Here is a 25,936-nt window from a genome sequence, read left to right as displayed (position 1 = left end):
TTATGCCTTCTTTGCTTTGGTACATGAGCATATGCTGTACTTCCAAATGTTCTTATATGTGACAGGTTTGGCTTCCTACCATGCCATGTCTCATGTGGTGTGCGCTCAGCGCCTTTAGTTGGCATTCTGTTTTGTAGGTACACTGCTGTGAGAATGGCTTCCCCCCATAGTCTTTTAGGGAGATTGCTATCTGACAGCATACATCTGGTCATTTCCACAAGTGACCTAAATTTTCTCTCTGCAACAGAATTTTGCTCTGGTGTATAAGCTACTGTTGTGATATGCTGAATGCCTTCTTGTTCTAGAAATGTGCGCATGCTTTGTGAAGTGAACTCACCACCATTGTCGGTCTGAAGAACCTTTGGTTTTCTTTCAAATTTATTGCTCACCATGGCTACGTATTTCTTCAGCATGTCTGTGACTTGACTTTTCTCTTTCAGCAAATAGGCCACACAATATCTAGAGAAATCATCCAAGAATATTAGCACAAATCTGTTATTTCCCAATGATGGGATATTAAACGGTCCACATAAGTCACTGTGTATTAAGTCCAGCACTTTATTACTCCTATTTCCTGTGTATGCAGGAAATGAGGGTCTTACACCTTTTTGAGTAACACAGTCTATGCATTTCTCCATATTACCAGCATCTGCACTTATCTGAATGCCGGTGGCCAGTTGCTTACTGTAAAGATCCTGGATCACCTTAGAATCACGATGTCCCAGGCGGCGGTGCCAGATTTCCAGACTACATTTACCATCATTCTTCCTTACTTGCGCCATATGTGAGGCTTCACCTGAAATGCTCAGTTTATAAACATCATTATGCATAAAAGCTTCAGCATACACTTCATCATTTTTAGAGATTGTGCACTTACTGTTTTCAAAATGAATCACAAATCCCTTCTTATCTAATGTAGATACACTAAGCATATTGCAAACTGCTTGGGGAATATACAAGACATCACTTACAGGAATTTCTTTAACTTCATTAGACACTTTGCATTTTAAGAATCCAATACCTTTTGCTTGGATCTTAGCAGTCCCTGCGTTTGCAGTTTTAAGAATACCTTCCTCTGGACACATTTCCTGAAAGAAATCCTTACAATTGGTTAAATGGCATGTGCTCCCTGAATCCAAAATCCAAGTACTTTCATTTGAATTATTATTTACCATAGTCAAAGATTTTTCTGCCATTAGAAAGCCCTTGTGTTTATCTTTGTCCTTCATACATTTCCTGGTTTGAAAATTCTTTAGTTCCATTGGCTTAGGTGAGCTAGAGGGAGTGTTTTGTGTTTCCTTACACCATTTAGATACATGTCCCTCCTTTCCACATGAGTAGCAAATCAGCTTGCCCTTGGGTGGAGTTTTCCCATAGCTCCGCCTTCCTCTGTTCTTTGCCAAGAAATTTGTTTCATTTCTCTCTGACTTGCTTTGAGAACACATCTCCTCAGAATCATTTATTATGCATTCCTGCCTTAGTTTGATGTTGCCTGTTCAAAAGATTGCCCTTCAATGGCCTCATTTACAGACCTAAAAACATCAAACTTCTTTGATAGTGAGGTAAAAAGAAATGCTCTTTTCAATGCATCACACATGGGAATTCCAGAAAGTTCTAACTTTTGAAATGAAGACATAAGATACATAATGTGATCATTACATTTACTTTTATCCCTTAATTTGGTTTCATTCAACTCTGCTAACCAAATTGGTTGCTGCTTTGCATATGTAGTTGCATACATAGTTCTCAGTTTATATAAAATGTCCTTTGGTGTATCTTTTCCCTCCACTAATATGGCTTGTTTCTCTGAGAGAGCTTCCAAAAGCATGCACTTCACATAATAGTTTGCATTGTCCCATTCAGCCATATTTTCATCTGTTCTGTCTTGGTCTAAGCATATATTTAATCTTTTTGCTCGAAGGAGACATATAAATCTTAGTTCCCACTGCTGATAATTAAACTCAGTTAATTTAGGCACCTTGAGAGAATAGAACAATGGTGAATTTCTTCCCTCAGCCATTTTCTTAGCCTTCTGTCTGCTGTGTGGGGGGAGAGAGAGACAGACTGAATCTTTCCTTTAAAACTTAAGAGAAAAATGTGGCCTTTTTTTTCTGCCTGGTAATATTTCTCTTCTTTTTCAATTCCTGGCCCTGGGCCCATAACCCTTTTGTTGGATTATTTGTAGTAAATAATTAGCAGATTTTAGTACACACAGCTTCAGCTTTAGAAATGTTAATTTCTTTCTTCATCTCTCTCTCATTCACCCCTGAATAATTCACTGCTGAGTCACTTTAAAGTTGAAGTAACAAAACATCTGTTTACTCACAGTTTGTAGTTAGATTATAATCAGACAGGCTTTTATATACATATTACTATACATTTGTATTATCAGCTCCTTCCATGTGCTTAGATGGTAATGGATGCTCACACCACCATAGATCCTCTCAGGTTAGGAGAGATCATGAGCTCCATGTGCTCCATGTGCTGCATCTGCTGTGTCTAAACCCCCACAGGAAGTTGCATAGCTGTGTGACCTCTCTAAGTAATTCACATCAGAGGTCACAGAGTAATCACAGAGAAATAATAGGTGACAGGCAATGCATGTAAAATACAATTACATTCCAACACAAATGTCACCTGACCCTCTCTCAGTCTCTCAAGTATTTGGGGGTCTCGTTCGACATGGCTTTGGGGTTCGTTTTTCTTCCTGACAGCAGGCATCTCAAGCTTCAGAATCAGGTCCGCCTGCTCCTGCGGATGCCTTGCCCTCAAGCTTGGGACTTTGTTCAGCTCCTGGGATCGATGACAGCCACCATAGAGGTGGTTCCCTGGGCGAGAGCTCACATGGGATCTCTGCAGCTTGCTCTGCTTCAGCAATGGTCTCCGATTTCCCAGGAATACCAAGGCAGACTACGGTGGCTTCCTGCGGCCCAGCGCAGTATGGATTGGTGGCTTTCCGACAGCAGGCTGCGGCAGGGGATGCCACTGGCTCTTCCTTTTTGTTGTCTGTTGATAACGGATGCCAGCCTTTCGTGCTGGGGAGCTCATTGCCGGGACTCTATGCTCAGGGTCTGTGGTCCACCATGGAAGCGGGATGGTCCATCAATGGCTTGGAACTGAGAGCAATATTTCAGGCTCTTCTGGCCTTCCACAGGACGCTGAAGGGTCTTCCTGTCCAGACAGCACGACAGCAGTGGTCTACATCAATCACCAGGGTGGCACTCAGTGCAGGGCCCTGGCTGCGGAGGCGTCTCAGATCTGTGACTGGGCCGAGCGCCACCTAGAGCTGCTGTCCACGGCTTACATAGCCGGTCAGTGCAACGTGTAAGCCGATTTCCTCAGCAGACATTAAATCGACCCGGCGGAATGGGAACTAGGAGACAAAGTTTTTCTTCAGATTTGTGCCAAATAGGGGACTCCAGGCTTGGATCTCATGGCATCAAGCGTAAACGCCAAAGTCCCTCGCTTTTTCAGCAAAAGGAGAGATCCTCGCTCGGCAGGGTTGGATGCTCTGGCTCAACCTTGGCCCTCGGGCCTCCTGTATGTGTTCCCTCCTTGGCCCTTGATAGGGCGAGTTCTAAATCGGATTCGTTTGCACCGAGGATTGGTGATTCTCATCGCCCCGGATTGGCCAAGGCGTCCGTGGTACGCGGATCTGCAGCGGATGCTGGTGGACGCGCCTCTTCCTTTGCCTCGGGTTCCGAACCTGTTAGTTCAGGGTCCGGTGAGTATGGAAGATCCTTGCCGCTTTGGTCTTACGGCCTGGCTCTTGAGAGAGCGCAATTGAGGGACAAAGGCTATTCTAATAAGGTTATTGCCACGCTCTTGCAGGCTTGCACTCGGTCTTTCTCTGCGACTTATGCTCGGATCTGGCGCACTTTTGAGGCGTGGTGTACGCCAAAGTCTATCTCGCCGACTCTGGCAACAGTCTCGCTCTTGCTGGACTTTTTGCAGGACGGGCTACAAAAGGGCCTGGCCTACAATTCCCTTCGAGTTCAAGTGGCAGCGTTGGCCTGCTTCCGGGGGAAAGTCTCCAGATTGTCCCTTGCTGCTCATCCGGATATTCTCCGTTTTCTCAGAGGGGTTCTTCGTCTCCGTCCTCCTTTGCGGTCGCCTTGTCCGGCTTGGAACCTGGGGCTCATGTTGAAGGCGCTCCAGCGATCTCCATTTGAGCCTCTTAAACGGGCTTCTGAGAAGGATGTGACTCTCAAGACAGTTTTTTTTAGTGGCAATGACATCGGCTAGAAGAGTGTCTGAGTTTCAGGCTCTTTCCTGTCGGGATCCTTTTCTGCAGTTCTCGGAATCTGGGGTAACTGTTCGTACGGTGCCTTCTTTTCTGCCTAAGGTGGTTTCAGCTTTTCACCTCTAGCAGCCCATCTTTCTTCCTTCCTTCTCTAAGGAGGAGTTTCCGGACTCCTTTGGGCAATTGCGCCTTTTGGATGTCCACAGGGCTCTGTGGCAGTATCTGCAGATGTCAAATGAGTTTAGGAATTCTGATCTTTTATTTGTTCTGTTGGCAGGTCCTCGATGGGGGTTTCCGGTGTCTAAGGCCATTATAGCCCGATGGCTTAAGGAACTCATTTTTTCGGCTTATCTGCTTTCAGGGCGGTCGCCGCCTGAAGCATCTAAAGCGCACTCTACGAGGGCAATGTCCTCTTTGTGGGCTGAAACGGGTCTTTTTTTCTCTTCAGGAGATCTGTCATGCGGCTACCTGGGCTTCTCAGCTCTCTTTTTGTGTGGCATTACAGGCTGGATGTGGCAGCGTGGCAGGATGCGCATTTTGGAGCACAAGTGTTTGCTTGTGGTGTTGCCTGTTCCCACCCTACTTAGGGAGTGCTTTGGTACATCCCATCAATTAATGGATTCATCTGCTGTTGATGACAAGGAAGGGAAAATTAGGTTCTTACCTTGATAATTTTCTTTCCTTTAGTCACAGCAGATGAATCCATGATCCCTCCCTTTCTGACTTTAGTTTTTGTACAGATGTTGTATACAGACATTGTGCCTCATCAGGAGTACTTGAAGACAAGCTATCAGAGTTTCTACATGCTGTTTTTATTGCAGGAGGTTGGTAACATCCTTCCCTTGTTTGGTTATTGACAGGGCCATCGAGAGCCAGAGCCGGGCCCGGGACAAGGCCGCCCCCGGGCCCCCCACCCACCCACCCCACCCGAGGTCATCATCGCTGCCGGGCCCCCCCCCACCCAAGGTCACCGGGCCCCCCCTCCACCTGCTACCGGGCCCTGAACTAACCTTAAACGCCTCCTTCCCTTTCCTTTCACCACCTTCGTGACAAGCAGCAGCAGGGCAGACCTCTCCTTCCTTCCGTGCTCCGCCCTCGCGGACGTTACGTCAGGTGAGGGTGGGACACGGAAGGAAGGAGTGGCCTGCCCTGCTGCTGCTTGCTGCGAAGGTGGTGAAAGGAAAGGAAGGAGGCGTTTAAGGTCAGTTAGTTCGGGAGCGACAGCAGGCGAGCCTGATTGCGGTGGCGCCGGGCCCCCTCCGGAGGCCCGGGCCTGGGGACTTTTGTCTCTCCTGTCCCCCCCTCTTGGCAGCCCTCGTTATTGACCCGGTTCTAGGGCGTTTGTTCTCTGTGAGGAAAGTTTGTTATATTGCCTTTTTTATTCACTCTGCTTTGGAAATTTCATATACTGAAGGCAGAGGGGGTTTAGCGTTTTAGAACAGCATGTGTTTTCAGTGTTGTCTATTTCCACCTGCTGGTAGGCAGATACAACCCATCAGTTAATGGATTCATCTGCTGTGACTAAAGGAAAGAAAATTATCAAGGTAAGAACCTAATTTTTCCCTTCCATATGCTCCCTCCCCTCTTTTTTTTTTTTTCTTTTTTTTTTCCCCTGTGCATATCCTTCCCTCCCTTCTTACTCCCCTGCACTCTTTTCCTGTAAAACAAAAGGAACTAAGTATTTTTTTTCCTTATCCTCACTTTGGATGTGTTTCCCTTTAGTTGCACTTTGTTGCTTGTGGTTCAAACCTTTTCATTTGTAGCTCAAGATAAGTTACATTTAGGTATGGGTAGGTAGTTTCCATCCTCGGATGGCCTACATTTTATACCTGAGACAATGGAGGATTAAATGACTTGCCCAAAATCACAAGAAGCCACAGTAGGATTTGAACTGGACTCCCTGGTTCTCATCCTGCTGTTCTAACCATTAGGCTACACATCCTTATGACTCTTCTTTACCACCTGCTGATGAGACCTGAGAAATCGTGGCCAGACTTTCACGTGTGTGTGAGGGGGGAACCCTTGGGCAAATCTACATGTGGAAGGGAAGAGTTTGGCAAGATGGAAAAATGAACGCCATGGATGGCTGTATTGTGGGAATCCCTAATGAAAAAGGTGCCTGAAAATCAAACCACATAACTATTTTGTTTCCTCTTCAGGCTGTAACAGGAGTGGTCTGTTATTCATGTCGGATTGCTGCTGCCCTGTTGCTTTACCAAGAGGTGATGCGAAAGGCAATACGGTGGATAATGTAAGTAGCTGATCAAATGTTATTGAGCAGCAAAAAGGGGGTTTCTTCTAAAGTTCTACAGTTTTCAATTTTCTGAGCTTGGAAATCAGGTGCTGTATGTTCCAGTCAAAAAAATTATGTGAAATTAAATCCGTCATGCATAACATTTTATTTCGTTAATGAATGCTAACCAGCAGCTAGAACAGAGAGGATACCAACAGACCCATTGTAGCTTTCCTGTTGTAGGGTTACAAGCAGTGTAACTCACAAACTCCAGATCAAGCTGCCTGAGAATTTAAGTGCTAAAATGTGTTTTAAGAGCATATAGCTCAACTTCAATGTGATCACAGTTTGAGAAGCAGAAAATAACACTGAAAAATGAAAATAGCATGTTCTTATTTGGGGCTTGTTTCACATTCCTAATTGCTAATGCCTTATAGAATTCATTGGGGACCTGTAGTGGGAATGCTGGACTCCAGCTGCCAAGGAAAGAATTATATATTATTTTAGCATGTGCGAAATCTCAAAGAGAAAATAACTTCATATTACATTTTTTCTCCTTTGGATGATTCAATTTAGATTCTAACTAGGGAATTTATTTATGAGATTCAGTGAGTTTCTCAGTGTAATATATATTCAGTCTTTGTAAACAAAATGTACCTCATCTAAAACTTTTGGACACTGGAAATGGTCTATAGAATTTTGAGACCCTTCTGCTCAAATGTAGTTCATGTAACCATGAATACTCTCATGTATTGTATATATTTTGGTGCAGTTTCTTTGCACAAGTGTAGTGAGCTGCCTTTTATCTAGTTTTGAGAAGTTAATAGTAACCAAAAGAGTGTGAAAACTCCCTTTTAGCAGAGGAAGCGAAGTCAGTTTGCAGAAATCAGCATGATCAATTGATTGGATCTGTGTGTTCTGAAATAGAATTTTTGGGGGGCTATGAGTAGGACTTCTGTCATCACACACAGTGTACCTTTTTTTTTTTTTAAGCAACCTTTGTGTCATCACACACAATGTACCTTTTTTTTTTTTTTTAAAGCAACCTTTCTGTCGTCACACACAATGTACCTTTTTTTCTCTGAGGACAAGCAGGCTGCTTGTTCTCACGATTGGGTCGTCGTCTTTGATGGCCCAGGAGATCGACAAATCTTTAAGCAAAACAAAAATCCTTCGAGAACGCTTCAGCGCGCGGCAGAGCGCACTGCGCATGCGCAAATGACTTCCCACCCACGGCGCGAGCGTGCCCTCATTTATTTTTCATCCGTGTTTTGAGTAACACGGTATTCCGCTGTACTCATTTTTGGCCAAGCTGGCTTCGTCTAGCGTTAACCGCTTCCCTTTTTTCTTTTTCTTTGTTTTTATGTTTTCATAAATATTAAAAAAAAAAAAAAGCATTTAGTTTTCCCTTATTTTCTTAGTTTTTTTCCACAAAGTTTGTTTCCTTCTTTTTTCGTTGCGGCCGGCTTTTAGGCTGCTCGGCCGGGTTTTATTTTCTTTTTTGTGCCTTTTTAATTGGCACAGTCGAGTCCTTTAATTTCGCAGCCACTGTTTTTCCGTCCATGTCATTGAGGACACCCAGCGGCTTCAAGCATTGTACTCATTGTACTCGCTGCAACCGGATGATCTTGGGTACCGACCCCCCACGCGTTGTGTCTCCAGTGCCTTGGGCCCGATCATTTGCCAGCTGCTTGTAAGCTGTGCTCTTTAATGAAAAAATGGACCCAAGTGTCTCGGGAGGCTCAACGTGAAAAACATTTTGCGGATCGATCCGGTCCTTCGATGTCAGCATCAGTGTCGAGGGAAGCATCGTCTTCGAGAGCGCAGGTAATGGCTGCCGAACGACCCTATTGCGCTGGGAGCAGTGAAGCATCGAGTGGGTCTCCACCTGTCTCGAGCCTACTGCTATGCAGGCCCCCTGGGATCGACCTTCATCGGACCCAGCCCGAGGAGGCGTGAGGATTCCATGTCCTCCTCTTTGGTACTGAGGAGTCTCGATGATGGGCATCAAGCAAAGGCTAAGAAGCACAGTCATTGATCTCTTTCCATGCACGGTACCGAGAGTTCTGGGGAGCCGAGGGATTCGGCACCCGAGAAGCGTTGGCGCCGAGAGGACCGCTCACCCTCTATGCAGGAGGTGCCGATGCGTCGGTCTAATGACAGCCTGATACCTGCTCTCGAGCCCCCTCGGATTCTGCCACCGATTCCTGCGTAAGAGTTCATCTTAGTGCAATTGGTGCTTATCATCAGCATGTAGAAGGTAAGCCTATCTCTGGACAGCCTTTAGTTGTTCGCTTCATGAGAGGTTTGCTTTTGTCAAAGCCCCCTGTCAAACCTCCACCAGTGTCTTGGGATCTCAGCGTCGTTCTCACCCAGGTGATGAAAGCTCCTTTTGAGCCACTGAATTCCTGCTATCTGAAGTACTTGACCTGGAAGGTCATTTTCTTGGTGGCTGTTACTTCAGCTCGTAGAGTCAGTGAGCTCCAAGCCCTGGTAGTGCATACACCTTGTATCAAGTTTCATCACAACAGAGTAGTCCTCTGCACGCACCCTAAGTTCTTGCCAAAGGTGGTGTCGGAGTTCCATCTTAACCAGTCTTGCCAACATTTTTTCCCCGTCCCCTTACCCGCCCTGGTGAAGGCAAGTTGCACACCTTGGACTGTAAGAGAGAATTGGCCTTTTACGTGGAGCGGACAAAGCCCTACAGACAGTCTGCCCAATTGTTTGTTTCTTTCGATCCCAACAAGAGGGGAGTCTGCATCGGAAAACGCACAATCTCTAATTGGTTAGCAGATTGCATTTCCTTCACTTATGCCCAAGCTGGGTTGACTCTAGAGGGCTATGTCATGGCTCACAATGTCAGAGCCATGGCTGCGTCAGTGGCTCACTTGAAGTCAGCCTCTATTGAAGAGACTTGCACGGCTGCAACGTGGTCATCAGTCCACACATTCACATCTCACTACTGCTTTCAGCAGGATACCCGACGCGACAGTCGGTTGGGGCAGTCGATGCTGCAGAATCTGTTCGGGGTTTAGAATCCAACTCCACCCTCCTAAGCCCATTTTTGTTCTGTTCCAGGCTACACTCTGTTATGTTTCTTTTCAGGTCAATCTCTGTTATGTCCTCGCCATTGCGAGGCCCAATTGACTAATGTTCATTGTTTTGAGTGAGCCTGGGGGCTAGGGATACCCCCAATCGTGAGAACAAGCAGTCTGCTTGTCCTCGGAGAAAGTGAAGATACATATCTGTAGCAGGTATTTTCTGAGGACAGCAGGCTGATTGTTCTCACAAACCCACCCTCCTCCCCTTTGGAGTTGTTCTAGTTCTCTGTTTTGCTCGCACCACGGTTGGGAAGCCATTTGTGCATGCGCGGTGCGCTCTCGAAGGATTTTTGTTTTGCTTAAAGTTTTGCCGATCTCCTGGGCTGTCATGGATGACGACCTAATCATGAGAACAATCAGCCTGCTGTCCTCTGAGAATACCTGCTACAGGTATGTATCTTCACTTTTTTTTTAAGCAACCCTAAAATAATCAATAGGATATGATTACAAAAATTAACAGAGAAAGCAATTTTATAACTCAAAAAGGAAAACCTTTGACATTTTATTTTGTTGCATTTTTTGTAACTGATTGACAGGGTCCTTGTACAGGGTAATGATCCTCTTAAAGTTTCCAAGCAATTTCAATGATATAAGCATATGAAAAATGGTACAGAAAAATTAACCTGTGCTACCAGAGATACAACTATTTGTGCCTTTGTGGTTGCATGAGAGTTCACATAAGCCTGGTAATGCTGTGTATGTTGAGTAAACCATTTACGTTCATATGGCTATTGGGTTAACTTTCTAGTGAAATTATGAAGGAAGATCACAAGGAAGCAGTTCACAAAAAGACAGAGGTGTCCCTCAATCTGGATTACTGCAACAGAAACATTGAGAAGGCTGTCAAAGTGTAAGTAGCCACATTGCCTTGGTTGGGAGGTACTTCTATAAACCTTTTCCACACAAAAAAAGGCCTCATAAAATTATGAGCCTAAAAGTAAGCCCATTGTAAGCTGGTGCATGCTTGTATAGTAGCTGTGCTCAGGGGAGGAGATAGGACATGGCATGGGCAAAGTTGTGATTTAAGTGCATATATTATAACATAAGCACATAAAGTATGCACTAAATTTATGCCCTGCTTGAGGAGGTATAATATCTTGGTCTTCAGTCATCTTAAGTGTGATATGCTACTATTTTGTAAAGACACATAGGTGACTTATAAAGTAGACACCACCTCCATCTCCAAACTTGAGTGTCTTGTTATAAAATTACTCTCATAATGTGACAGAAGCATTAGCAATTGAAATTGAAGTAGTTTGTTATGAAGAAGGAAGCCATATGGAAATTTGCATAGTTTAAACTTTTAAAATTTGAGTTTCTTTTCTGAAGCAGTGGAATAGCGTTAGTAGCTGCTTCTCAGTGCTTTCTGTTGTGAAGATTCCTGCAATTTGTTGGATAAGTGACATTTTATTAGTGTTAGGCATCTCTAGATACACCTATTCCAGGGGCGTAGCTACGGGTGGACCCAGGCCCACCCAAATCTCGGCTCAGGCCCGCCCAGGCAGCCGGCAGTTCTCGATCCTCTTCCTCCAACCCCTTTACATTATTTTTTTTTTTTAGTGCAGGCCGGTTCCTGAAGCGGAAGTGTAAACCATCGCAGCGCTGCTTGCCGGTGCTCCTACTCCGGCACTTATTCCCCGTCCAGATTCTGCTCTGCTGCTATGTCTCGCCTGCTTCCCTTAGCTCCCCGCTCTTATATTTGTATCATGCAGTCCCCTCCCTAGTAGGTTAACAGACACTCTTGGTCAAATGAGCTCCAGCCCCCGATGGAACTGAACATCGAACAGCAGGAAAGACTACAAGGCCGGCGGCGCGTTCATTTTCGCAACAAATCGGCCCCAGTACACAAAACCTCCGGGTCACGGTGCAGAAACGCTCCGCTGGACCGGAACAAGGAGGTTTAATAACTAGGAGTGGCAGTGAGCCTATATAGGCCACAAGGAAGCCAATAAGGTCTGTCTAAGTTTCTCTTTCCCAGCGCAGCCGTCATCCCCGTTCACTCAAAACCTAGCAAACCTATGAGCTGCTGCATCCACATTGTCTTCTAAAGCTGGAGGACAATTTTTTTTTTTACTTATTGGACAGCTTTTTAATTTATTTCAAAGCTTCTGGGTCGTGCAGGGGGGCTCAGAATGGGAGAAGGGGTCTGGGTGGGGTGGGACTCAGATGGGAGAAGGGGACTGGGTCTGGGTGGGGTGGGGCTCAGATGGGAGAAGGTGTCTGGGTCTGGGGTCTGAGGGGGCAGGAGGGAGAATGGGGCCATGTCTGGGGCAGGTGGGAGAATGGGTCTGGGGCTGAAAAGGGGGACCCTAATGCAAGGCATGTGGATGAAGGGAACTGGGGACTGAAAAGGACGGTAGATAGGATAAGGGGGCTAGTACTGAAACTGGGGGCTGAAAAGGGGCAGGGGCTGAATGTGCGGACTGGGGGATGAAAGGGGACAGGGAGAAGTGGCTGGGGCTCAAACTCGGGACTGGTGGGAGAAAGGTGCTGGGGTTGAAACTGGAGGCTGAAAAGGGGACAGGGAGAAGTGGCTGGGGGCTGAAGCTCCGGACTGGTGGAGAAAAGGGCTGGGGCTGAAACTGAGGGCTGGTGGGATAGTGGGGCTGGAACTGGGGGCCGAAAAGAAGGGACAGCAAGAGGGAGGGCAAATGGTGGATTGAAGGGGCAGAGAGAAAGAGCAGACAGTGGATGGAAGGGATGGCAGAGAGGGCAGACACTGGATGGCAGAGAGAGAGCGAAGACAGATGCTGGATGGAAGGAAGATGGTGAAAAGAAGACGAGGAAATCTGAAACCAGAGACAACAAACTGTAAATAAAATATATATTTTTGTTTTTTTGCTTTAGGATAAAGTAGTATTGTAGATGTGTTAATAAATGTTTATAAATAGAACATGTAAATAAGGTAATCTTTTTATTGGACTAATTTTAATACATTTTGACTAACTTTCAGAGAACAAAACCCCCTTCCTCAGGTCAGGATAGGATACTGTAACAGCACTATACTGTATTGACCTGAGGACGGAGGTTTTGGCCTCTGAAAGCTAAATGTATTAGTCCAATAAAATGGTATTATTTTATTTTCTATATTTGTTTTATTTCTATCTGTTAATTTGTAAAGTGGTGATTGATATTTGTTAGTTTTTTTCAAATTTACATCTCCTGTCTTTATATTTTGCACAGTACTAGGGGACATTTTCTGTTTCTGTGGTGTTGCATTGTATGCAGAGTCTGGCAGCTTGGGGGTTCAGTTTAATTTTTGTCTAAATAGTAAGTTTATGATTACTTATTCTATAGTGGATTAGGGTATGTCTGTGTTTGTGAAAAAGACATGGCTTTCAGTTGGCATTGACTGTGCAGTATCGACGGTCTGTACTATTCTGTCTGGTTTCATTTTACAATAGGTGAATTCATGTTCTAGTGCTTACTGTAGTGTTTAAGATGCTTTCCTTTTCCTTGTGTGACTTGTAGAAATGACTGCTTATGGTATGCTAGAATTGCTCTATAGGTCCTGAGTGTTTTGTATTCTCGGTATGCCTAGTACTGAATTTTGGAGGGGGGTGTTAAAAAATGACCAGCCCCGGGTGTCAACTACCCTAGGTACACCACTGCTTTGATCGCTGCCTTTTCTCCCGCGGCTGATGCCAGACTATGGGGGAGGGGGAAGGGCAGGGTTGATTCCGGGCTACAGTTCCAGGCTGGAGATTTTGGGACAGTCCTGCATTTCTGACCACCCCGTTATGGGACTTGCAGCACTGATTTCCATGGGCAGAATCAGGCACTGCAAATCCCACACTGATTTGGGTTATAAAGTTTAAATCAGGACTGCACAAAATCTTAAGCCTGGAACTGGGTAATTTTCCATCTCTGTGATTTCTGATTTTTGGTGTTTTATTCTGCAATTTGTAAGGGGTGGTCTGTGTTCTTGGCATCTCTGCGATTTCTAATTTTTTGTCTTTTATTCTGCAGTTGGTAAGGGGTGGTCTGTGTTTTGCATGTGACCGATGTAAAAGATTCTGTGTGCATGTAGTTTGTGTGGGGATCTATATGAGTCTGACTTCTCTGGCTTTTTAAATGGGAGTGTCAGTTTCAGAATTTACATGTTTTATGAATACAGCTTAATCAGGCATTTGCATTTGTTACAAAGCAAAGTTTGAAGGATATGTGCCATTGACATGTTTGCCTTATAGCAGTCATATTTGGTCAAGTTTAAGATATGGGATAAAATCACTATATTTAAATGGTGTTCCATGAACCAGGTATGTGGTTTGTGTTAATAATGCAGTAGAGCTGTTGCACAGACTGTTTACTTAGAAATCCATCATCCAGTGCACTCTAAGGCATTATTAAGGAGTATCCCAAGAAACACTACTCACACCTAGTGCCCACCCATATTAGCTCTGGGCCCACCCAAAATGTCAGGTCTGGCTACGCCACTGACCTATTCCATACAAACCTGACAGGTATACTGTATATAACTAAGTATAAACCAAGATTGTTTTGCCAAAAAAGGGGCCAAATTTAAAATCTTGGTTTATAGTGGCATTCCTCCATGTCCCCTCTTCCTTATGGCGTCTGGTGTTATTTCCCTCCTCCTGTGCTGTCTGTCCTCCACCTCCGCCACCCCATTTTCCTCCTGAACAGAGAGAGCCCCCCCCCCCCCCCTATTTTGCCTACTGGTCTAATAGAGAGTCAGGGCAGGAGCTATTCTCACGTGCTCTTGCCCTGTTTCTTTCACATTGAAAATGGCTGCCATGACTTCCTGCGGCAGGCTCGTGAGACTGCTATTTTGGAATTGTTGCTGGTACCGAGGAGGGCAACGGGCAGGAACATGTGAGAATAGCTCCTGCAACAGTTCTCCACTAGACCACTAGATGAAACAGGCACAGAGGGGAGGAGGGCAGGTGTTGTTGGGAAGTGGTGCTGTCTGTTCAGGGGTTGGGGAAAGGGAGGGGAGGAATTCCAGAGACCATGGGGGAGGGGGAAAGATGTTTATATCGAGTTACATTTCCGCCCCCCCCCCCCCCCCCCCCCCCCCCCCCCCCCACTTTTTTTAGGGGAAAAATGTTACCTTGTTTTATATTTGGATAGGGTTATATTTGAGTATATACGGTACATCAAATAGAGATATTTTCTAATTAATTTGCTATAATATACTGCTTTTTGACTTTCTACTGTTCCATGCTTAATCATTTTGATTGTTGAAACATACCGTGGTCAGAATTTTAATTTTTTAAATGTAATTCTTGATTTTCACTTAAAAGCTACTTTATTCTTTCCAACCCAGTGGGGTAAAGAATGCCTGTTTGTCTAGGGACAAAATAGCTCTATACTATAAAAACTCACAAACACCAATCAAATACTCATGCTCCATAGTCATGAGATCTATATCTTTAAAAAATGTTTTGAAAGTTTTTGGGAGAAAGAGACCTCAGAGATCCTTAGGAAAACCCTAGAATACAAGTAACATTGTTTTCTGCTAGTTCCCGATTTCTTTTCATTGGTTTTAAAAAACTACCTTTTTTTCTTTTAAACGTATGCAACCCTTAAATGTGCATCAACTTCTTCATTTAACTTATTCAACGAAAACAAACTTCTGGTGATTAAAGTGCCTTAAATAACGCCTAATAAAACAGCACTTAGCTTATGTCCCTTAAGGCTTCATCAGGAACTTGTGCTGTATTCAATCATTCTTTTACAAATCACCAATTTCTTTAAACCTACAAATAAAAAAAAACCCTCACTAACTTAGGAAACATCCTGTAAAAAAAATTTAAACTTTTTACCCTTCGGTTCACATAATTCAAGCTACAAAGTTTCTTGTTCAAAATGGCGCTTGTGTGTCACCCGCTGATTTCTCCTTATTTAAATACCCTGTGACGTCACTTCCGATTCTGACATTTTTAAGAACTTCGGAAATGGATATTGGAAATCCAGACAGATTCTTAATTGAACACATGCCATTCTATTGAATTAGTAAGCCTGTTGGTCCAAGGGTTTTCATCCTGAAAATCCATTTTTCTTCACTCCACTGGAACTTTAATTTACGATCACCTCCCCGTTTCATAGCTTGTATTTTATCCGAACCACAACATCTTAATTCTTCAAATGCATGCTTCTGCTGAATACAGTGTTCTACTAATGGTTCTTTTCTGGTCTGCCTTTTTATGTTGGATTTATGCTCCAACATTTGTACTTTTAAAGAACTTGTCATACCTACATATAGTTTATTGCACAGACATACACAGTGTAGTTTGTGAAACAGTTAGAAAACAACATCATTTGGAGAATTGTACAATTAATAGTGTCGTCAAAAACTTTTGTCTGTAAAGTAATTTTACAAATTTGATATGTCCCACATTTAAAGTGGCCTTTGTTCTTCCGTTCATTGTTCTGCAATGCTCTTGGTAAATCCGCTGGACTTCATCTTTCTTTTAAATTGCTACCTCTGACAAATGCTATCTGTTTGTTCTGAAAAGTCGGATGTAATTGAATAATTTCCCATCTGTTACGTATTATGCTCGCTATATAGGGACTCGCCACAGTATACTTCATCACCATTATACATATGTTGTCCACTGAATTTTAAGTATTGGTTGAATAGTTGTGATGAAAACATACAGTTCACGGAACAACATTCCTCTAAATCTATACACTATTTGGATGTGGACATTCAATTAAATAGCACGGGTTTTGTCACAAAAACTTTTGAAAAACCAACAGATAGAAACATGTTTTTACATAGTTTGAGTTGTCATCCAGTGCAATTAAAAAATAGCTTACCCTTATCACAAATGTTAAGAATACAGAGAATCTGTTCAGAAAAAGACACACACAAGAAGCAAGCAAAAAATTTGATTAAAAAGTTTTGAAATAGGGGTTATTTGAAAGGGATGTTAAAGCATATAAAAGGGCCAAATATAATAATGGAGAACTCCTTTTGGAAGGTCCATGTCCGAAAAATTCAGCAGACAGCATATGTATAATGGTGATAAGTATACTGTGGCGAGCCCCTATATAGCGAGCATTATACCTAACAGATGGGAAATCACATCCGACATTTCAGAACAAAAACTTACAGATAGTATTTGCCAGAGGTAATAATTTAAAAGCGAGATTAAGTCCGGCGGATTTACTGAGAGCATTAGAGAAGAATGAACGGAGGAACAAAGGTCATTTTAAATGTGGGATATATCAAATTTGTAAAATTACTTTACAGAAAAAGGTTTTTGACGACACTATTAATAGAAAACATCATTTGAAGCATTTTACAAACTGACAAATTACACGGTGTCCGTGTAATAAACTATATGTAGGTACGACAAGTTCTTTAAAAGTACGAATGTTGGAGCATAAATCTAACATAAAAAGGCAGACCAGAAAAGAACCATTAGTAGAACATTGTATACAGCAGAAGCATAAATTTGAAGAATTAAGATGTTGCGGTTGGGATGAAATACAACCTATGAAATGGGGAGGTGATCGTAAATTAAAGTTGCAGCGGAGTGAAGAAAAATGGATTTTCAGGATGAAAACCCTTGAACTAACAGGCTTAAATAATTCAATAGATTGGCATGTGTTCTATTGTAATATAACACTTATAACCCGTGCTTAAGAATTTGTCTGGATTTTTAATATCCATTTCTGAAGTTCTTAAGAATGTCAGAATGGGAAGTAACGTCACGAAGTATTTAAATAAGGAGAAATCAGCGGGTGATGCACAAGCGCCATTTTGAACAAGAAACTTTGTAGCTTGAATTCTCCGAGGACAAGCAGGCTGCTTGTTCTCACGACTGGGTTGACGTCCGCGGCAGCCCCCACCAACCGAAAGAAGCTTCGCGGGACGGTCGGCACGCAGGCCACGCCCACCGCGCATGCGCGGCCGCCTTCCCGCCCGTGCGCGACCGCTCCCACCAGTTACTTTTTTTCCGCGACTGAGAGAGTGGTGCGTTTGCCTCTCTCTCTGTTCAGCCGCCGGATTTTCGACCGCGTTTACGCGGATCGTCGCTTGGACCGTTCGGTTCCCTCTGTTTTTGTATTGTTTTAAAGAAAAAAAAAAAAAAAAGAAATTTTTTGCGCGTGTGGAGCACGCGCTCCCCTTTTTTCCCTCGCTTTCTAGCGGGGACGCCACGTTGCGGCCTAGTGGCCGCTCGGTCGGTTGATTTTTTCGTGGTGTGATTTTAGCCACCATTGCCGACTTTGACTTCGCCGACGCGATTTTTCCGTCGATGTCCTCGAAGGTCCCGAGTGGATTTAAGAAGTGTGGTCGCTGCGGCCGGCCGATCTCGCAGACCGACACCCACGCTTGGTGCCTCCAGTGCCTCGGGCCGGAGCACAATCTCAAGTCGTGCGCTTTGTGTCTCGGTCTCCGGAAACGGACTCAGGTTGCGAGGCAAGTTCTGCGGGACCGTCTTTTTGGAACTTGCGCCGGCCCCTCGACGTCGACCTCGACGGCATCGGTATCGAAGGCCGGTTCTTCGGTACCGGTATCGATGCCCGAGACATCGGCACCGATGGCAGCGACCCCAGGAGAACAGGTCCCGTTGGCCCGCCGGTCCGCCGGTGAGAGTGGGGTTGAGAGGCCGCGTGGGCAGTCGGCCCCGGTCACTCCCTCAACTCGTGAGCCACGGGACCGAACCCTGTCGGACCCGGTACCTCGAGACCGAGGGGGATCGACCTCCTCCTCCTCCATGCCCTCCGGCGCCGGTGACGTGCACCGGAAAAAAGATAAGAAGCGCCGTCACCGGGAGCCCTCGGTGCACCCTGAAGAGGAGTCGACGCCGAAGCGTCATCGCAGAGAGGAGAGATCTCCGTCGGTGGTGGAGGTACCGACGCGTCGGGGTTCCGGCACCTCGGTGCCGTCTCCTGGCCCCCAGCAGCTTCTGGCACTGACACCCTTACCGGCCCCACCGCCTTTCCCGGCAGCGGGCCTGGACGAGTGCCTCAGAGCCATCCTTCCGGGGATCCTGGAAGGGCTGATGCGCCAGGCTGTGCCGGCGTCGGGGGTGCTTGCGCCCCCGGCGCCGATGACTGTGGCGCCGGCGAGCTCTAGCCCGGCGCCGGGGCTGTCGACACCGCCGCCGCTTGCGGTGCCGGTCTCGACCGCCACGCAGGTGGAGTCTCCGTCGACGTCGATGGAGGGAGCTCCGTCCCCGCCGGCGCGGGAGTCCACCGCTCGACGACACCGAGACCTTGGTGCCTCGACGTCGAGCCGGGCCCGGTACCGGACTCAGCTACATGAGCTAATGTCCGATACCGAGGATGAGGACTCGTGGGGGGAAGAGGAGGACCCGAGATATTTCTCCTCAGAGGAGTCTACGGGCCTTCCCTCGGACCCCACGCCGTCACCGGAGAGGAAGCTCTCACCTCCTGAGAGTCTCTCCTTTGCCTCCTTTGTGCGGGATATGTCTATAAGCATTCCCTTTCCCGTGGTCTCTGTGGAAGAGCCGAGGGCTGAGATGCTCGAGGTCCTCGACTATCCATCACCACCTAGAGAGTCCTCCACGGTACCGCTGCACAATGTCCTGAAGGAGACGCTGCTTCGGAACTGGGTGCGACCACTAACTAACCCCACCATTCCCAAGAAAGCAGAGTCCCAGTACAGGATCCACTCTGACCCAGAGCTCATGCGGCCCCAGTTGCCCCATGACTCAGCGGTCGTGGATTCTGCTCTCAAGAGGGCACGGAGTTCGAGGGATACCGCCTCGGCGCCCCCGGGGCGGGAGTCTCGCACTCTGGACTCATTTGGGAGGAAGGCCTACCAATCCTCCATGCTCGTGACCCGCATCCAATCTTACCTGCTCTATATGAGCATCCACATGCGGACCAATGTGCAACAGCTGGCGGACCTGGTCGATAAGCTCCCGCCGGAGCAGTCCAGGCCTTATCAGGAGGTGGTCAGGCAGCTGAAGGCGTGCAGAAAGTTCCTGTCCAGGGGGATTTTTGACACCTGTGACGTGGCATCTCGTGCTGCGGCCCAAGGTATAGTGATGCGCAGGCTCTCATGGCTGCGTGCCTCTGACCTGGACAACCGCACCCAGCAGAGACTGGCTGACGTCCCTTGCCGGGGGGATAATATTTTTGGCGAGAAGGTCGAGCAGATGGTTGACCAACTGCATCAGCGGGAAACCGCTCTCGACAAGCTCTCCCACCGGGCGCCTTCAGCACCCGCCCCCGCGGGCGGGCGTTTTTCCCGGGCTCGGCAGGCTGCACCCTATTCTTTTGCGAAGCGTAGGTACAACCAGCCGGCCCGAAGGCCTCGTCAGGCACAGGGACAGCCCCAGCGCGCTCGTTCCCGTCAACAGCGTGCGCCTAAGCAGCCCCCTGCGCCTCCACAGCAAAAGCCGGGGACGGGCTTTTGACTGGATCCATGGGAACATAGCCGCCCTACAAGTGTCCGTACCGGACGACCTGCCGGTCGGAGGGAGGTTAAAATTCTTTCACCAAAGGTGGCCTCTCATAACCTCCGACCAGTGGGTTCTCCAAATAGTGCGGTACGGATACGCCCTGAATTTGGCCTCCCTGCCTCCAAATTGTCCTCCGGGAGCTCAGTCTTTCAGCTCCCATCACAAGCAGGTACTTGCAGAGGAACTCTCCGCCCTTCTCAGCGCCAATGCGGTCGAGCCCGTACCACCCGGGCAGGAAGGGCAGGGATTCTATTCCAGGTACTTCCTTGTGGAAAAGAAAACAGGGGGGATGCGTCCCATCCTAGACCTGAGAGGCCTGAACAAATTCCTGGTCAAAGAAAAGTTCAGGATGCTTTCCTTGGGCACCCTTCTGCCAATGATTCAGAAAAACGATTGGCTATGTTCCCTGGATTTAAAGGACGCATACACTCACATCCCGATACTGCCAGCTCACAGACAGTATCTCAGATTCCGCCTGGGCGCACGGCACTTTCAGTATTGTGTGCTGCCCTTTGGGCTCGCCTCTGCCCCACGAGTGTTTACAAAGTGCCTCGTGGTGGTAGCGGCCTACCTACGCAAGCTGGGAGTGCACGTGTTCCCATATCTCGACGATTGGCTGGTCAAGAACACCTCGGAGGCCGGAGCCCTCCGGTCCATGCAGTGCACTATTCAACTTCTGGAGCTGCTGGGGTTTGTGATAAATTACCCAAAGTCCCATCTCCAGCCAACTCAGTCTCTGGAATTCATAGGAGCGCTGCTGAATTCCCAGACGGCTCAGGCCTACCTTCCCGAAGCGAGGGCCACCAATCTCTTGGCCCTGGCTTCGCAGACCAGAGCGTCTCAGCAGATCACAGCTCGGCAGATGTTGAGACTTCTGGGTCATATGGCCTCCACAGTTCATGTGACTCCCATGGCTCGTCTTCACATGAGATCTGCTCAATGGACCCTAGCTTCCCAGTGGTTCCAAGCCACCGGGAATCTAGAGGATGTCATCCGCCTCTCCACCAGTTCCCGCACTTCACTGCTCTGGTGGACCATACGGACCAATTTGACCCTGGGACGTCCCTTCCAAATTCCGCAGCCCACGAAAGTGCTGACGACGGATGCATCTCGCCTGGGGTGGGGAGCCCATGTCGATGGGCTTCACACCCAGGGTCTGTGGTCCCTCCAGGAAAAGGATCTGCAGATCAACCTCCTGGAGCTCCGAGCGATCTGGAACGCACTGAAGGCTTTCAGAGATCGGCTGTCCTGCCAAATTATCCAAATTCGGACAGACAATCAGGTTGCAATGTATTACGTCAACAAGCAGGGGGGCACCGGATCTCGCCCCCTGTGTCAGGAAGCCGTCGGTATGTGGCGTTGGGCGTGTCGGTTCGGCATGCTTCTCCAAGCCACGTACCTGGCAGGCGTAAACAACAGTCTGGCCGACAGACTGAGCAGAGTCATGCAACCGCACGAGTGGTCGCTCCATTCCAGAGTGGTACGCAAGATCTTCCGAGAGTGGGGCACCCCCTCGGTGGATCTTTTCGCCTCTCAGACCAACCACAAGCTGCCTCTGTTCTGTTCCAGACTTCAGACACACGGCAGGCTAGCGTCAGATGCCTTTCTCCTTCATTGGGGGACCGGCCTCCTGTATGCTTATCCTCCCATACCTTTGGTGGGGAAGACCTTACTGAAGCTCAAGCAAGACCGCGGCACCATGATTCTGATAGCGCCCTTTTGGCCCCGTCAGATCTGGTTCCCTCTTCTTCTGGAGTTGTCCTCCGAAGAACCGTGGAGATTGGAGTGTTTTCCGACTCTCATTTCGCAGAACGACGGAGCGTTGCTGCACCCCAACCTTCAATCCCTGGCTCTCACGGCCTGGATGTTGAGGGCGTAGACTTCGCTGCGTTGGGTCTGTCTGAGGGTGTCTCCCGGGTCTTGCTTGCCTCTAGGAAGGATTCCACTAAAAAGAGTTACTTTTTCAAGTGGAGGAGGTTTGTCGTTTGGTGTGAGAGCAAGGCCCTAGAACCTCGTTCTTGCCCTGCACAGAACCTGCTTGAATACCTTCTGCACTTATCAGAGTCTGGCCTCAAGACCAACTCAGTAAGGAATCACCTTATTGCGATTAGTGCTTACCATTATCGTGTGGAAGGTAAAGCCATCTCTGGAGAGCCTTTAGTCGTTCGATTCATGAGAGGCTTGCTTTTGTCAAAGCCCCCTATCAAGCCTCCTACTGTGTCATGGGATCTCAACGTCGTCCTCACCCAGCTGATGAAACCTCCTTTTGAGCCACTGAATACCTGCCATCTGAAGTACTTGACCTGGAAGGTCATTTTCTTGGTGGCAGTTACTTCAGCTCGTAGGGTCAGTGAGCTTCAAGCCCTAGTAGCTCATGCTCCATATACTAAATTTCATCACAACAGAGTAGTGCTCCGCACTCACCCAAAGTTCCTGCCGAAGGTGGTGTCGGAGTTCCATCTTAACCAGTCAATTGTCTTGCCAACATTCTTCCCCAGGCCGCATACCCGCCCTGCTGAACGTCAGTTGCACACATTGGACTGCAAGAGAGCATTGGCCTTCTACTTGGAGCGGACGCAGCCCAACAGACAGTCCGCCCAATTGTTTATTTCTTTCGACCCTAACAGGCTAGGGGTCGCTGTCGGGAAACGCACCATCTCCAATTGGCTAGCAGATTGCATTTCCTTCACTTACGCCCAGGCTGGGCTGGCTCTTGAGGGTCATGTCACGGCTCATAGTGTCAGAGCCATGGCAGCGTCGGTGGCCCACTTGAAGTCAGCCACTATTGAAGAGATCTGCAAGGCTGCGACGTGGTCATCTGTCCACACATTCACATCTCATTACTGCCTCCAGCAGGATACCCGACGCGACAGTCGGTTCGGGCAGTCGGTGTTGCAGAATCTGTTTGGGGTGTAAATCCAACTCCACCCTCCAGGACCCGAATTTATTCTGGTCAGGCTGCACTCTCAGTTAGTTGTTCTTCGTAGGTCAATTTCTGTTGTACCCTCGCCGTTGCGAGGTTCAATTGACCTGGGTTCTTGTTTTGAGTGAGCCTGAGAGCTAGGGATACCCCAGTCGTGAGAACAAGCAGCCTGCTTGTCCTCGGAGAAAGGGTATGATACATACCTGTAGCAGTTGTTCTCCGAGGACAGCAGGCTGATTGTTCTCACCTACCCTCCCTCCTCCCCTTTGGAGTTGTGTGTTTCATATTTTATTGCTTGTCATTCAACTGGCGGGAGCGGTCGCGCACGGGCGGGAAGGCGGCCGCGCATGCGCGGTGGGCGTGGCCTGCGTGCCGACCGTCCCGCGAAGCTTCTTCCGGTTGGTGGGGGCTGCCGCGGACGTCAACCCAGTCGTGAGAACAATCAGCCTGCTGTCCTCGGAGAACAACTGCTACAGGTATGTATCATACCCTTTATGTGAACTGAAGGGTAAAAAGTTTAACATTTTTTACAGGATGTTTCTTAAGCTTTAGTAAAAGACCCCCTAACTTATCTGCAGCAGGGCCCATGGGAATAAAATGGGCCCTGCTTCAGATAACTCGAGCTAGGCTTTAGTAAAAGACCCCCTAAGTAGGATTTTTTTTTCATTTGTAAGTTTAAAGAAATTGATGATTTTTAAAAGAATGATTGAATACAGAACAAGTTCCTGAAGAAGCCTTAACGGGTGAATCAGAGGCCCCGTTGAACAGAAGCTAAGTACTGCTCCAATCCCCCCCCCCCCCCCACACCAAATGACCCAAAGCAGTTTTATAGAGTGAATCATAGCAGTTAAGAGGTTGCTCCTTTCAAGCTGCTTCTTCCTTGTTCTCTCCCAGTTACAGACAGGCACGCACACGCACACACATGCATATATTATACTAGTAAAAGAGGCCCGCTTCAAACGGGCGCTAGCAAGGTTCCAGTGCCCCCTCCCTCCCTCCCTCTGTCCTCCGAGTTCCAGGCCCCCTCCCCTCCGTGTTCCATGCCCCCTACCTGCCTGCCTCCCTCTCCGAGTTCCAGGTGCCCTTCCCCCTCCCCTCCCCTCCCCCTTTCCCCCTCCTCCCCTCCCCCCTTTCCCCCTCAACCATTTGTTGAGAGAAAATACTGTAGTAAAGTGAAAAGTTGTTTGGATGCTTATTAGAGTTAACTAAGTAGTGATTTACATCCAACTGAAATGTTTTAAGAAAACAAGAGAGAGGAGAATCAAAGTCTGAGATAATATCAGAACAAGACAAATTATTTTTATTTAAGAAATAGATTATTATTATTATTTATTGCATTTGTATCCCACATTATCCCACCTCTTTGCAGGCTCAATGTGGCTTACAATTCATCATGGATCATGGAAATAGAAGTGAATATACATATGGTTTTCAGAGGGTTTTGTGTTACATGGTGGTGAAATACATGATGGTGTAAAGCAGAAAGACATTATAAGACAATTCTGGAAGTTTTAAGGATTATACAGTTACACATGTAGATCTTTGTGATATATCTTGTCGAAGAGAGGTTTTCAATAGTTTGCGGAAATTAGTCAATTCATAGACCGTTTTCAGGTTACGTGGCAGCACAATATTTAGATAATTAAAATAAAAGATTTTATTTTTAGGAACCCAACCTCAGTGACAGGTTGCACACACACACTCTTGATAAGGAGGTAGTTTTCGCCCCATTTTGTTTTGGTTTTAGTAGTAGGCCATAGGTTTCACTACAGCTATACTGAGGGAGGAAAAAGAAAGAAGCAGGGCCTCACTGCTTCCATGCAAGAAGATAGAAGCTCCAAGAGATCTTGACAATCATCCGTTAAGTCTTCAGCAACTACACCTATGACATGCAGAAATTAGAATTAATTTCTGTCTTCATTCTCATTAAGATTTAAAGAGACGCTGATGGAGGGTAAACACAGGGAATAGAAAAATACTTTCCTGGCTAATTCAGAGCAGTGTGAAGGTTTAAGAAACCAAAAATAGGGACAAGAATAAATCCCTAATAGTATGCTCATTTCTCGGAGAAAGATTTGGCTGTTATAGAAAGTACAGTGCATAATTTTCTGCAGACTTCACTTATTTGATATAGTGGTAGGAAAATTGTTCTGGTTGTTGTAAGCACAGAAGTGTTCTGAGCTGTAAAAGAAGTTCCATGTAGTTTATTGTTGAGGAAGGAAGAATCATATGAGTTGTAAAATTCTGTTGAATTTATATATGCATTTATTAAGGTGTACATTTTTTTTCTCCGAGGACAAGCAGGCTGCTTGTTCTCACTGATGGGTCAACGTCCATGGCGGCCCAGGAACGGCAGTTTTCCAGAGCAAAAATAAACAAATCTTTGCCAGAGTGTTCCGGTGCGCGGGGCGCACACGCGGCCATCTTCCCGGCCATTGCGCGAGAGTCTTCGCTCAGTTTTTCTTTTTCCGCGGTGGAGAGTGGCTGCTTTGTCAGTCTCTCTCCTCAGGTCCAGAAAAAAAGTCTTCATTTTTGCGAGTATTCTCCCTCTTTTGTTCTGTTTATTTCTTTTATCCTGCCTTCAAAACTAAAAAAAAAAAAAAACTTCCTTTATTTCTTAGTTTGGCCCTTTAAGTTTCCTTTTGTTTTCGTTGCGGCCTTCTTAGGCCGCACGTACGCACTTTCTCATTTTTGTGCCCTTTTATTTGGCACAATCACAAATTTTGACTTCGCCACCGCTATTTTTCCGTCCATGTTATTGAGGACTCCCAATGGCTTCAAGAAATGTACTAAGTGCAACCGGTCGATCTCAGGTACCGATCCCCACGTGTGGTGTCTTCAGTGCCTTGGGCCCGACCATTGCCCAGACGCATGTAAGTTGTGTCTTAGCCTTAAAAGGCGGACACAAGCATCGAGAAAAGCTCTTCAGGACCATCTTTTTGGAGCTTCGACCGGTTCCTCGACGTCGACACTGAGGTTGGCGTCGTCGATATCGACACCGAAGATGGCATCAACTTCAGGAGCTCAGGT

The 25,936-nt window shown here is 46.8% G+C and overlaps 1 protein-coding gene across 1 annotated transcript in view; it reads left to right on the top strand.

Annotated features, from left to right (window-relative positions):
• The window catches only part of TBK1 (TANK binding kinase 1), a 485,047-nt gene that overhangs the window by 240,801 nt on the left and 218,310 nt on the right, over positions 1 to 25,936 (top strand). Inside the window, 2 exon segments of the mRNA XM_030217198.1 lie at positions 6,403 to 6,494; positions 10,326 to 10,427. Coding sequence (XP_030073058.1) covers positions 6,403 to 6,494; positions 10,326 to 10,427 — 194 coding nt within the window.

The sequence above is a fragment of the Microcaecilia unicolor genome, chromosome 10 (assembly GCF_901765095.1).
Source record: "Microcaecilia unicolor chromosome 10, aMicUni1.1, whole genome shotgun sequence".
NCBI lineage: Eukaryota > Metazoa > Chordata > Amphibia > Gymnophiona > Siphonopidae > Microcaecilia > Microcaecilia unicolor.
The sequence above is the reverse complement of the archived record's forward strand: the minus strand, read 5'-3'. Positions and strand labels throughout refer to the sequence as shown.